Source organism: Enhydra lutris, unplaced genomic scaffold, assembly GCF_002288905.1.
Source record: "Enhydra lutris kenyoni isolate GAN:26980312 unplaced genomic scaffold, ASM228890v2 scaffoldscaffold3, whole genome shotgun sequence".
Classification (NCBI taxonomy): Eukaryota; Metazoa; Chordata; class Mammalia; order Carnivora; family Mustelidae; genus Enhydra; species Enhydra lutris.
The window spans coordinates 31,099,998-31,115,165 of NW_019154087.1; the positions used below are offsets into that span (position 1 = coordinate 31,099,998).

Genomic DNA, 15,168 nt, shown 5'->3' on the forward strand with positions numbered 1-15,168 from the left:
TTTCTTATTTCATAACTGTTGTTATATTTTATTATTTTGCTTCTTTGGTTTGTTGTTGCTATTCTTCAAGCAATGGCAACATTGATGAGTTACTATTTTTGTTTGCTTTGATGCTCTAATGTTCTATATGATACCAACATAGCTTTCAAAATTCTGATGGTACAATCAATAATAGAGAGTAAATAATTAGGGGAAAATTGCAGAATCAAATAAAACTGTTCTGAACTTTTTTTAAATACCAAAGCATGCAAACACCATTAGTAGGTCAACTGTGCCTCAATTTTTTTTTAAAAAGCATATAATTAAATAAAATAAAACTAGTATATTCCTTGGCTTTCGGTGTAAAGACAAGACTGCCAGTACCTGGAAGAAGCAAACTCCCTTCTAAAACCTTCTGCTTTTCAGTCAGTTTGCTTTTTAACTGAGGACTGCAGCTCTCTTTAGCTAGTTTTAAAGACATGAAGTTACCTCCTTTAGATGGATATATGTAAAAATAGACCAGGAACTTACAAGGAATATGTTTAAAATACTATATTTAATACACATTATTTACTTATACATATTATATATATACCATTATAGAGGTTATAGAATGAATGGCTGTCACAGTCATCCTTGTTCAACAGGATTCCCACCACACATACCCCTAGTTCATACTACATGAACTTGTTACCTGAGCATAGCTGGTGAGACTATTACTTGAGGCCAGACTATATACCGGCTGGCCAATAGCCTATCAGATGTTCTAGTTCAAAAATCTGCTAAAAACGACAATAGCAAGGAACTGGGGAAAAAAAAAAAACAAAAAAATCAGATCCTTTCTTTTTAATTTGAACTCCAGAGAACTGAAAAGTTCTTGAGGAGGGAGGGAAGGACTGTCAGGGGAAGGCTGAAACTGAGATACATGCAGAATGACAGTGAGTGAAAAAACCATAGTCAGGGGGGACCTGGGTGGCTCAGTGGGTTAAAAGCCATAGTCAGTGAAGGCACTGACTATGCAGTAGAAGAAGCCACTAAGTATTTGTATACTTCTATGTGTGTCTATACAAGATAAAATTCATTTAGTTTTTTGCATAATGTGTGGACTTCAACATAGAAATTCAATACAGAGCTTCAAGGAATAGGCACTGCTCTATATTAATATCAACTCAAATTTATTGACATAAAGTTGATTTCTACTGAAGAATATTTTTTGCCTTTGATTGTAGTGAAACAATCAATAAATGTTTGATAGAATATTTCTTTTTTTTTTTTTTTTTAAAAGATTTTATTTGTCAGAGAGAGAGGGAGAGAGAGCAAGCACAGGCAGACAGAATGGCAGGCAGAGGAAGAAGCAGGCTCCCTGATGAGCAAGGAGCCCGATGTGGGACTCGATCCCAGGACGCTGGGATCATGACCTGAGCCGAAGGCAGCTGCTTAACCAACTGAGCCACCCAGCCGTCCCTGATAGAATATTTCTATTTCTTTCTGAATCCAATATTCCTTTTTTTTTTTTTTAAGATTTTACTTATTTATTTGACAGAGATCACAAGTAGGCAGAGAGGCAGGCAGAGAGAGAGGGGGAAGCAGGCTCCCTGCTGAGCAGAGAGCCGATGCAATGCAGGGCTCTCAGGGCTCGATCCCAGGACCCTAGGATCATGACTTGAGCTGAAGGCAGAGGCTTAACCCACTGAGCCATCCAGGCACCCCGCAGTATTCCTTTCTTTTTTGCTTTTACTTTTCCAAACCTACTTAAATTACACATTCATTCAGCATCATCGTGAAGTACAGCACTGTGATGAAAATCATAGTTTTTTTTTATAAAATTTTTACTATATCTACTTATCAAATATTAAAAGCCTTACATGTACATACTTTCCCCATTTTCAGCTGCCTGAAGGAAATAAATCTATTTTACTAAAACTTTTTAACTCTATAAGCCTAATAAAAACATATGGAGTATTAGAGTCTACCTTAATGTTAGACTAAATAGTAATGTGAACTCTGAGTTTGATTTTTCTCTAATAACCTCCCTATAATTATTAACTATTAGCTTTTTATGTTTTTCATTAGAAGAACAAGGACAACTATGAGGTGTGAATACATAGGAACCAGTGGCTTTCATATGTAGGTTGCTGAATTGACACTTTTAATTTACACTGTATTGCCTTTTGTTAAAAAAAAAAAAAGTTAATACTGGTAACTGTAACTAATTCTTACAAAATGACTGAGGTTAAGCTTCCAACACTGCAATATCAAGGTACACTTAAAGCTACTTGATAACCTGGTGAACTTTTTTGGTTAGGGGCGGGTAATCAATTTTATTCAACAACTCTTTAGTGCATACACATATATTTAATACTAAAATAAACATATACCTGTTATGGAGTAGAGGGCAAAATGAAAACAAATTTATACGACAAAACAGGAGAATTCCAGGTTTCTAGTGGTGGCTTCTCCAGTTCATCCTGGATGTACACTTGAACTCTTTTGTTCAGAGCATTCAAGGAGAAAAGTTTGATAAAAACACTTTTACAATCTGATAAAGCACAGATGGGGGAAAAAAGCATAATGTTGGTCCAAATTACTGATTCTGTATCATTTTAGACTGTGATTTGGTTCTCAAGCTTTATAGGCATGAGGATCACCTGGAAGACTTCTTAAAACAGACGGCAGTCCCCAGTCCTAGAGTTCCTGATTCAGTAGGTCCAAGTGGGAGGATCCAACAATTTGTATCCTAATCAGTTCCTAGTGAATCTGATGCTGATGGTCCAAGGCAGGCAACTAGTGTTTTGGAGGAGTAGAGGAAGAGACACAAAGTAGTTCACCTTCTGTTTGCTTTTTACATATTTTAACTTCAGTTATCAGCCTAATCTTTCAGGTCATATGCTGCTATCCCTGCATTCAGACCACTAGTACACTTTCCACTTCTATCATAAAATCTCATTTACTGAAGAGAAGTAAAGGAGAAGAAGAGACAAGGAGAAGCATAAGTTCCAACTATTATCACTTAAGTGTTTGAATACCAGCTTTACCACCTACTAGCTCTGTAAAGATAGGCAAGGTATTTAACCTGTTTTCTCATGTGCATAAAATAATCCCATCTCATAAGGGGTTCTTATAAGAATTTGAAATAATGTACAAACACCTGGCACAAGGAGGCACATTAATATCAGTACCCAGTTTTAGGAAATTATTATTATTATACCTTGAGAGGACAATTCTGAAAAGGAGGAACTACTCATAGATAATTCCTTTCTCGCTGATTTTTCCTTTGCCTCAAATCTGTCTTAAGTATATTATACAGGGGAATACTTTATTTAAAGATATCATAACCTTTTACTGTAATTTATGCTCGTAGCTATGCTCCTACATTACACTTGCTCGTGAAACTTCTTGCTAATTCTCTGGATATTGTACATTAGTACATAGTCAGGTATGTTAATTTTTAGAGAGTTTTTTGTATGTGCAAGAGTAAACATAATTATATTTTAAGATTAATCTGAATCTAAGAAGTATATGCTAATATTTCTCCTTTGTAGTTACACAAAATTTGCAGCAGAGGGAAGACGAACAAATCAACTTCCAATCTCTTTTTAACTCTGGTCCATATAATCTTTTTTTCATTGTCAAGTTCCTAACAGGGAAGAAAGACAAGCCCAATCAATGTACTCTGTTGCGTCATGCTCTATTTCTGAAGATATTATTTATTTTTAAAAGAAGATTCTAATTCATTTTCTCAGCCAATCACTTACAAAAACAATGTAATGATTAAGCAAGAAATAAGTATTTAAATGTATTCCATTTATTTTAATCAGTAGAGGTTAGTGATATGCTGTAACAAGCCTCTGATTAGCAGTATAAATTCTAAAAATTCTATTATGTCTTTAGAACATAGCTGTCTTCTATTAGGGTATTACTAGCAGCAACCTATAGCAGGAGAATTATGAAACTGTGACAAAGTATTATAAGGAGTGATATTATTAAGTAAGATCATAGAGGAATAGCACTCATTTCACAAAAACTTACTATCCAAAATTTCTGAATCTATGTTATAGTTAGTACGTAGACTCATTCTTAAAAGATTTTAAGGAAAAAACTGATTTCTGGAAATCTATACTGTAATTCCCATGAAGTTAAAAATGAACCACCTGATCTTAAAAATCAAGCTGTATTGCATCTAAGGGAGATTCAGGTAATGGTTCGTCTAGGTTAACAAACACCATCTAAAGAGGTTCCATTCTCAAATTAGATCTGCTTCAGGAGTTCTTTGTTATCCCAGGGTAATCACTGTCTATTCGGAGTGGTTCAAATCTGCTTGAGGCACACGAAATATTCCCCTACCACGAAGAATCTGAACAGTTATGACCAGCTCAAATCCAAAGCGCAGCATAATGATTACATAATTACAGTAGCTTACACATGACATACAAACAATAGGTGGTCAGTTTTCATCTAACAACCAAAAAACAATGTACCAATATAGAACTTCATTGGTATTTGAAAGACATTCTGAGAGCCTCTAAACAAATGAAAAAATTTCACTGCAATTTTTTTTTTGGTAACACAAATGAACAAATTGTTTTACTGGGCAAAAAACAACACATACTGGTACTTTACAAGGCCACTTGCCATACTCATTACACAAATGAAGCCAGAATTTTTAAAATTTCTTTTCTTTGAAGTATAATATATGCAAATTGCTAAAATAAAAGTCCTAAAAATAATACCAAACTTCAAAAATTGAGGCAACTAAAGATACTACATTAAGTACGGCTTTCCCTTAGGCCTAAAAACTGCTTTAAGAAGTCAGTGTTTTTCTCAAACTGAAATAAAAACACGTGCAAATATATCTGCTAAAATACAGTTCTTCCTACAGATCTCTCACTAGATAGAAACCATCTCTACTTGAATGGATTAGCTACTATATAATCTAAGTTTTGCTGTCATTGAGATTTTTCCATAGTATTCTTACATGAAGATTTCAGAAATAAATGTGTCCCATGGAGGTGAGTACAGAATATAGAACATCTATTCCAGCTGTATTGCTGCAGTTAGACCCCCTGCCCCAAATAAAAGGAAAGTTTATCTGGGTATAATACAAACCAACATATACACATACAAAATAACATAAAGGTGAGCTCCCCTGTGACAATAAAGATGAATGACTCAGTAGCAAGCTCAAGAATCCTATTATCAAAGTAATACATGACACAGGTGTGAAAAGAACTAGCAGTACTTTCCTTTAATTCTACTCTGAAGGAATGGAAATGTATGAATAGAATGACTATAATTATTTTCAACAATTACATGGGAAAACAGCCAAAGAAAAGAAAAATAGAAGGAAAGGGACAATGTCTAATCTACAAAATTAAAACATAAATTAATAAAACATACTGACAAGTGAGGTGTAAAACTGAAGATGTTCCCAGCAGAAAAGCTCTTGAGGAAAACCTCACCATTTTTGGCTACTTCTGCTATGACGTTAGCTACTTTGGCTGTGCAGGAAGACTGTGGAATCAACAGACTTGCAAACAGCTGAAGTGTTCCACTTCCTTGGATTTTTTCACTCGTTTCCATATCTGTAAGAGATGCATACAAAGAAATGAAAATCTTCAACACTAATACTGACAACTTTATCTACAAGAAAGTTTTCAAGAATTTGCAACATCCATAACAGAAATTAGTTCAATGTACATTCAAGTATATACATTTACATAAGTATAAATATATTTATAATCTTCAGTTCAACAAGTTGCTTTTATCTTGAGTTTTTATTTGCACAAAACACTTTATAATGCAATGTTCTGTCTATCTAGAGTCTGATTATAAAGGAATCTTTTCTGAATATACCACTGCATACCACATTTACTTTTCAATGTTAGTTCCAACCTGGTCTATTCAGACTAGGAATGCTTTTATTTTTCTACTTCCCTTCTGAACTTTTTCTTTTTCTTCTTCTTTTTTTAAAGATTTTATTTATTTGAGAGAGAGAACACAGAGAGAGAGTGAGAAGCAGACTCCTCACTGAGCAGAGAGCCTGACATGGGGCTCAATTCCAAGATACTGAGATCATGACCTGAGCCGAAGGCAGATGCTTAACCAACTGAGCCACTCGGGCACCCCTCTTCTAAATTTTTAATGGCATTACACACACACACATACACACACACACACACACACACACACACATTTAAGGGCATTTTTAATGGCATTATATATATATAATTTATGTATATATATTGTATATATATACACACACACATTATACACACACATACATATATATAATTTCTATGGTTTCCTACAATGCTAGGGCAATTTTTTAATGGCAATTAAAGGAGCAAAAAACTCACCTTATGTCATTTTATATGGAATCATACAGGGGAGACTATATAGTTCCAATGACTAATATGTTTTTCATATCAGTCATTCGAATGACCACTAATGAAGAGAAAGAGTAAATAGCAATAAGGCCATGGTATTCAGAACTCTATTTGTTGATACAGAAATATAAGAGTCCCCTACTTCTTTCCCTTCCTTATTAAAATACAAGTTGGCTTTCTATGAAACCAAGCCACTCATGTACCTGTTAGTGAAAGCATGCCATACTAAAAGACAGTAAGAATACTGGAATGATGATGGAAGTAAAGAAAACTCAAGGAAATAAAACTTAACATTACTATCTGATTCTAAACCATGAAGAGGAATGGCATGTGTTTAGAGTTATTAAGCTCATTAAAACATCCAATTTAAATTTGGTCCCCTATATCCTTTACATGCACTAGATATACATACACATAAGAGGGAACTCTAAAGACCTCTTAAGTAAATGGCAGCTGCTGTGATCAACACAGAATAGGAAAATCATATTTAATGATCTGAGAGCCTACTCCCCAAAAGTAATGTATTTCTTTATAGTAAGTGCTGATTGTCTAGTATACTGGTTTTCAAACTGAGGGTTCCAATCCATTAGGAACTCTGACTTGGTGAACAAGAACCAGTAATTTCTAAAGAGAAACAGAATTAACATCTGCAACAACAACAAAAGAATAGGAAAAAATTCTGAATAAAGTAAAACAGTAATTTTGGTTTGAACTATGTGCATGCACATATACTACTCCATGTAAAATGCATTTTTTAATAATAGAGTCTGGTCAAAAAAATTAAAAACCACTGTTCCGTGCACCCCTTGACTATGCAGGATTCTGAGCTAAAGAACCTTTAACAGTTTCTTAACATCATCAAAAGAAGCTAGAACTGTGAAATGGCTCTGAAGAAATACAAAGTTACATGGAAAATTATACTTCCATGGATTTATTACCTTAGAAAAAAGTTATTTGCAACTAGTTATATGTGTGTGCTCACCTAAAACATTAGTACTATAGATCAAGTAACCATGATTGTCCAGTGTTGAAACTCCATCCATGCACTTCCTGTTGCTACCATAAGCCTAGTACTTTTTCATACAGCAAATACTATTTTAGTTTCTTATATTTATGTAGTAAAATAAGAAGGAAATTTTGTAGATACTTAAAAATAACCTTACTTATTAAGTGAAGAGAGCCCAGAAAGATGACGTAAACTTGTCTAAAGTCACTGGATCATACTAATCACAGAGCATAAACAGAAACTTCAGATTCTATGACACAACCAAATTGACATGTGTTTTACCTGGCATCCACTGGTTTTTTGGTTGTTTTTTTTTTAGAACAGAAAACTTACTGAAGCATGATAGAGGAAACCTGCCCTTTTGTGTGCAGTTTCTTACTATGTTTCTCATAATTCAGATTATTAGAAACATAAACTACCTATGATGGGACTTAAACACAGAAGCTGTCTTTCAGCAACCATAATTATAAAATACAATGTAATGTTTTGCTTTTATTTTGTTTCTTGAACTAAAAAATAAGTTTTTAAGATACCACCTAAAAATCGGACACCAAATTTTCATTAATTGATTTTCCTCCCAAGAAGTCAAAAAGAACTGAACTCAATTTGCCATTTTAAAATCCTTCCTTTTCTGACCATTGCTACCAGAAGATGTATAACCCCAGAATGCTGGGGCAGACTGCCCCAGGGGTCTTGTCCCACCATCTGCTGATGCTGGGATGACAGCAAGAGTCTGGCATAAGGCATGAATCACGATTAGATGTGAAGCTGAGGCATTTGTGTGTGTGGAGGCGAGCAGTTAAGTGCAAATCACCCATGTATGTCTCATTTTAACCAGAACTGAAAGAATGACTTAACATCAGAGCTGAACTACCAGGGGCCAGGGGGGAAAAAGGAAACAAAAGCAGTATCAACTCCTTATATTCTAGTGAGACTTGCCACAGGTTACAATCCAAGGAATTGGGAAAATAGCTCTACTAAAATGAGTGAAGATTTGCAAACAGCAATTTTTTAATGCTACTGTCAGAGAAGTAAAAGGGGAAAACAATGGTTTGGTTGTTTTTTTTTGTTTTGTTTTGTTTTGTTTTTTTCATATAAATCTGATATACAATTTAGAAAAAAGTCTAACAGGTATTCTATTAACCTGCTAGCATGTGGATTTCTATGTAAGTTTCAAATTTAAATTAAACAGCTGAAAATGAACTTCTTTCCTTTCACATAAAAACATGACCAAATACTGCTTATCGCTAAAATACCCACTGTACAATAAATAATAACAAAGTTTCAGTTTCACTTCATATTTACTTTCTGTACTGGCATTCTTTTGCATCTCAAAAGGTATATTTATCTGTGAACTAAAAGATGTTCTCAGGTATTTGTGAGCACTCCTGAAATAATTTTAAAAGAACATTAAGATGTAGTCAGTGGTTAGTGTTTGCAATCTAAATGACTGACTACTTGTAAAGAAACCTTGCACTGTGGATCAGGAGTCTTTAAAAAAAAAAAAAAAAAAAAGTAGACTTTTCATTATCTTTAGCCAGACTACTACTGACATTTTAACTACACTCCTTTTAAATGTTTGTAGTAATCAATTCAACATCTTTCTCCCCCTTCACATTTAGGTGCCATCATAGAAATGTTTGAGTGTGCCTACAAATTATAGACAGCTGGCAGTCCTTGAATTTTGAAGGACCCCATATATGAAGGACAATTGCTACTCCACAGTAGTATCTGTGGGAGTGACTGCAGGAGTTATATCCATCACAGTGGCCTTGTAGTTCAGCAAGCACTCATTCTGTCCCTGCAGTCCTATGTCCACACTCCACCTCACCTCCTCATGGCAAGGAGGCAACTTAGTTATGAAACTGGCAGTGAAAGAAAGAACAAGAAAAGTAGGCAATCGGGTCAGAGAAACTTGAAAGAAGAGTAAATCAAGAAGCCAGGATACAATACCAATGCCATACAATGCCATCTAGGAGAAGTTAAAGCACTACTCATAGAACTTCTCTGAGCCAATAAATAACCCAGCAGAAGAGAGTAAGTGGAATAAGAAGGAACCTATAATTCCTTCCAGAAAGGCTAACGTTCCCAACAAAGCTACTAAGTAAATACATTAAAATAATTGACTTTACAGTTAAACACCAAGAGGAGGTTTTCAGGCATGCTACTAAGATAAGCTAAATTTATGATGTTATGTCAGCAGGTAGGCTACATGAGAATAAATTAATGGAAAACATCTGATAACCATTTTATAGTAAACTCCAAGTTAGAAAAACAAAAATAATGACTGTTATTACTATAATACTATTAGATTTTAAAAATGTATTTAGATTAGATGGATAGTACTGTTTTAGAGTAATAAGTGTCTGAAGTTTTACTTAGAATTATAGGAACAATAAAGAAGTGGTACCTTCACATCCAAGGGATCCTTATGACAGACTATGAAGAAAAGACTCGGATTTTGGATTGAATATGACTCATGGCTCAAAGGGCCATGAGTCTTATTCCCTATTACTTCTCAAGGGGTGGATTTTTAGAATAGGGTATAACAAAAGACCTGACCCTGTGTCTAGGTGATCTAACCCAAATGCAGGCCATCATTTCATCAAATGTGGGCAGAGTACCACACGGACAAGTCCCAAATCCTCTCTTCTTTTATCCAACTGAAAACAAATAATTTGTACTTGCATAGGCCATAAATATTTAATATTTAATACTCCCCAAATCAAATTTACCCTTTTTCCCTCAAATTCATTCTAGTCTCTATCTCAGTGAATTGCAGGGAATCCATTTAAGCCAGAAGCCCTAGAGTGATTATAAATGTGTCATTTTTAGTAAATGCCTTTCTATCACCCACACTTAATCAGAGCACAGGTTCCACAGACTCCATCCCACTAGCGTCTTTTGTATCCATCCTTTCTACATCCAGGTCACTGAAATTCTCAGTTCTGACCTTTATTAAATCCAATAGCCTCTTGAAGAGTCTCCCTAACTTCAGCTCCCATCCCCCATCTGTCACCTAGAGTGATAACAAAATAAACTTCCAGAAATGTAAATTTCATGTCATCCCTCTACTTAAATCTTTAAATGATCCACCACAGCACTTAATGTAACAGCCAAGCATATCTGTCATATTTCCCAACCTGTGTCCTGATACTTCCCCACTGACATCCTATACTCTAGCCACACTAAATTACTTGTACTAATACAAATTAATCTTCTCTTATACCTTCCTACTGCACATCTCCTCTCTGAAATACCAACGCCCTCCACTTTAGGTAATACCTGCTCAGAGCCTGTATCCTCACTTAAGGATAACTGACTAAAAGCCATTCAATCTTTCTAATGGTATCTGACCAATGTAACAGCCACCTTAAATTTATATTGAGAGCATTCTTTAAAAATTTCAAAGCATTTTCAAACATATTATTTTATCTATTTATTTTTAATTAAATTGTTTTTAAAAAGTCATGTGAGACAGCATTATAGGTCATGCTTTCCTCACATTACAAATAAGGCCACATGGTAAGATTATATTGGAAAAGGAAAAAGAATCCGGTTTTACTGGTTCCTACAGTCTAGTGCTCTTCCTACCACAACTTATTTAAAGATATGTGGTGATGACAATACCTTGACTAGATTCACCAAGGTATTCTGTGAGAAATACTTTTATTTGACATATTTTGCAGGAGTAAGAACTGAAGTAATACAACTGAGTGATAAGGGATTGTATATTTTGAGATAGCTAAACTGAGGCAGTGACTGAAGGAAAGAAGGGGAACTAAGTATAGAGAAAATGAAGCAGATTTAAAACATGTAAGAATATGCTGAGTATAAGATTAAAGTAAGGGCTTGACAAAGAAGAACTGAACGTTTCTAAAGGAAAATGGAAGTATATGAAGTAGGGAATGGGAAATAAATAAAATGGTATTTCTTTCACTGGTGAAAACCTTTTTCCTCCAATAAGGATTTTAAGCAAAGGGACATGAGATAAAGGAAAGACAATGTATGCAGTCATGGAAAGAAAGAGGGCAGAACAAAGACCCATTTACACAATGACTCACCATCAGAAACAGGTCTCCTTAAAAGAGTAAGTTGTGACAGTCATTTTATAAAATTACAATAAATGATTTTGATAGTCTTGCAGTCATTTCAATTCTAGGGATAATGAAAGCTATGGGAGTGGGAGAAGTTACGTGTTTGGAAATCACTGCAAGAATAAGCAGGGAGATCTACTAGTTTGACTACTTTCTTTAAAATTACAACTAACTAGGACATAAAATAGTTGCTAAAATATTAAGAGTTCTGTGGTTAAAAAATAAAAGATATTTACTGAGAAAGTAAACAACAGGAGGAAGTATTTTAATGATTATAGTAAAAGTTGAGTATATAACCAAAATACTCACTTAAAAGTTGAAAGTACTGAAAATATGGCCCCCATAGTAAATGTGGAGGTTTTTTTTTTTTAAAGATTTTATTATTTGTCAGAAAAAGAGAGAGAGAAAGAGAGAGAGAGCACACAAGCAGGGGGAGCAGCAGGCAGAGGGAGAAGCAGGCTCCCCACCAAGCAACAAGCCTGATGCAGTAGTCAATTCCAGGACCCTGGGATCATAACTTGAGCCGAAGGCAGACACCCAACAAACTGAGCTACCCAGGCGTCCCTGTTTTCTGTATTTTTAAGTTCTATACCATATGCTGGAATTATTTTATGAACAGAAAATCTATTTTAAAACCTACATATAAGAGGACCTACTGCAAGTAATACAAACTACCATATAGTCCAATATTATATTCCACTAGATGAATGTATTAGCTACAATTCACATAATTGTAAAATCTGAAAGTATAGCCAGCTTCATGAATGGTTTTCTGCTCCTGCTTCATTTCTCTGAGTTCTCCTCAATTCTCTCCTCTTCTGTATGTTGACATTATCAGATGAGCTCGTACCATGGAGGAAAAATGGCTGTCCCAAGTTCCATGTCTTATAGGAGAGCAACACAGAAGTCTCTTCTCTTCCCACACCTCTCCTCCCCACCTCAAAATAAGGACCAAAAGTACCAAGGCTCACATGAACTGAACCAATGTGAATTAATTTGGCCAGATGAATGCCATGCCATGTAACGATCAGTTTAGGCCTGAAGCAATTTCAGTGTATAGACACCATAACCTTGGAGGTGGAGATGAGGGTCATCTCTCTCAAATTTCATGGCTTCTTCCAAGGAGGAGGGCTGTGAAATGAGAAAAGGAGGAGGAAAAGGAGCGGGGGGAGGGGGAGAATCTTAAGTAACAGTAAAGCGGGGCGGGGGGGGGAAGGAAAAGAAATGTAGTGACATGGCATAAAAGAAGCAGAGAGAACTGATCAAGATCTATAGTGATTTACTATCGTTTTATTAGAAAGAGAAAACAAATCCAAACAAAATCATGTTGGCTTAAGTAGTACTGAGAAGTTTTTAAAGTTTTGTGGAAGGAAATTAAATATTTTCTTTCAAGGACAGTCCTAGAGAATAGGAACTACAAGTTGCAGAGTGAGGCTCAGGTATGGGGTTCCAAGTATGGAATGAGTAAGACACAGCAGTACAGGACACAGAATAAGAAATACAGCCAATGATACTTTAAAAGCAATGGAACAGGACAGAGGGTAGGTAGCTGCACTTAGGTAAGCACAGCACAATGTGTCAACGTATCAAATCACTAAGTTGTATACCTGAAACTACTGTAACATTGTGTCAACTAACTCCAAATAAAATTGAATGAATTAACTAGTTAATTATGAAAGGTTGAAAATAGGGAAGCAAAAAAGAAGATATTACTAACCAAGAACAAATTTGATGTTAATTTCCCAAAGGTTAAATAAAGAACACTTCGGAACAGATGACTTAATGTTGAAACGATAAAGAATCAGTAAGTTTTGTAAACTTCTGGTAGAGGTTTTTAATTATTAGGGGGAATGACTAGGTTATATGCTGTGACACAGGATTAGTTGACTATAATATATTTTGAGCAAATTTAGTATTTTAAAAAGTATGTGTTTGGGAGACTGAAGAAAGAAGTCCTATTCTGAGAAATGAATGGAAGAAATACCAAGCCAAAGCACTTCAAGAAAAGTAACATACAAGATTGTCACTTGAAACAATACTTATTACAGAGTAAGTTGTAAGAGACTTGAGACCATTAAATGATTTTATATTTAGAGACATCAAGAATAAGGACAAAGAACAAACTGGCAAAATGCTGATAATTCTATTCAAAATAAGTCTAGCTCTACAATTGCTACAGGGGCACTGAACTATTCTGAAAAGAGTGGAATCAGTAAACTTTTCAAACACTTGCAATATACTTTGGCTACAGCAGTAACAAAAAACCTCATCAACTTTGAAAAGAGAAACAGGGCGCCTGGGTGGCTCAGTTGTTAAGCATCTGTCTTTGGCTCAGGTCATGATCCCAGGGTTCTGGGATTGAGTCGCACATTGGGCACTCCCTCTTCCACTCCCCCTGTTTGTGTTCCCTCTTTCGCTGTTTCTCTCTCAAATAAATAATCTTTAAAAAAAATTAAAAAAAGAAGAAGAAAAGAAGAGAAACTGACTTAAGACCACCATAACCTACCAAAAATGGGGGTAAGTTATATATTGGATTTAATTACTGCTGATAAAATAGTAACTAAATAATGGCTCTTAAAATACACACACAATATTGAAAAGCTATCAGTAAACCAACAGACATCATACATCATGAAATGAAAGCTATGAGGAAGCAAATACCACATTTCCTGAGAAAATTCTTTCCTCAAGAAACATAAGCACTAATGAAATAGATTATTATCATTACACATAATGTGAGTTACACTGTTAACATTTGTGAGGTTTCTTGACCACTCTAAAAAAAATTACTAGATTCACACATTGACTTAGCTTTAAATACTTAGTAAGTACCTACCATGTGCTAGGCAAATGGCTATCAATGTATACATACCTTGTTCTCAAAGAGTTTATTTATAGTATAGTGAGGGAGGCAGACAAGTAGAAAGGCACTTATAAACCTTGATAGAAATCCCACAGCAGACAATGTACAGAGGCACCTAACCCAGTCTAGGCTTCCATCTGCCTAACCTTCATGATATTAAGATGATCATCCATTGTTTCAGAACCTCATTTTCCCCAGAGAACTATAATTTTCTATACTCTATTGCTTTGTAAATCCATATTAAAATGGAAGGTATTAGGGACCAAGCAAGAGTAAGCAAAATATTACCCAGGGTGGCTAGAATCAGGATTCAAAAATAAAGTAGGTATCATGGTGGAAATAACAGCATATATCATGAGGGCTGTTATTACTAAGATCCTCACCATCCATTTCCCTCTCCTTACCCATACACAACTCACATACAACTTTTGTGGCCACTTAAGTATCCATTATAGCTTAGAGAATAAAGAAATTAGTTTGGCTTACAGAATCTGGCAGAAGTCAAAACACTTTTCCAAGTACACTATTTCAAAAGTCCTCTACCTCTGCCCTATCCTCAAAAACAATCCAGACTCTCTGTTCCCTACCAAGATTACACTTCCCCAGTCCTATCACCATAACAACCAATTACCCTGACAGCAGAAGCAAGACTGGCAAAGTGACCTTGGCCCCAATCTGGAGATGTCTGTGCTCTAAAAACTTAAAATGCTTTTGCAGACTGTAGGGAATGGTAATATGTAGCACCCTAAAATGAGTGCTGAAAATTTTTCCAGTTGGTCCTAGATTTACCAGATATGCCACTCAGGTCACTGCTGAGGTCTCCATAATAATGAAGAA

The 15,168-nt window shown here is 35.2% G+C and overlaps 1 protein-coding gene across 1 annotated transcript in view; it reads right to left on the bottom strand.

Annotated features, from left to right (window-relative positions):
* LOC111154458 (Rap1 GTPase-GDP dissociation stimulator 1) overlaps window positions 1-15,168 on the bottom strand; it is a 153,906-nt gene that overhangs the window by 86,946 nt on the left and 51,792 nt on the right. The window contains exon 3 of the mRNA XM_022514067.1: window positions 5,439-5,561. Coding sequence (XP_022369775.1) covers window positions 5,439-5,561 — 123 coding nt within the window. The remainder of the gene's footprint in view (window positions 1-5,438; window positions 5,562-15,168) is intronic.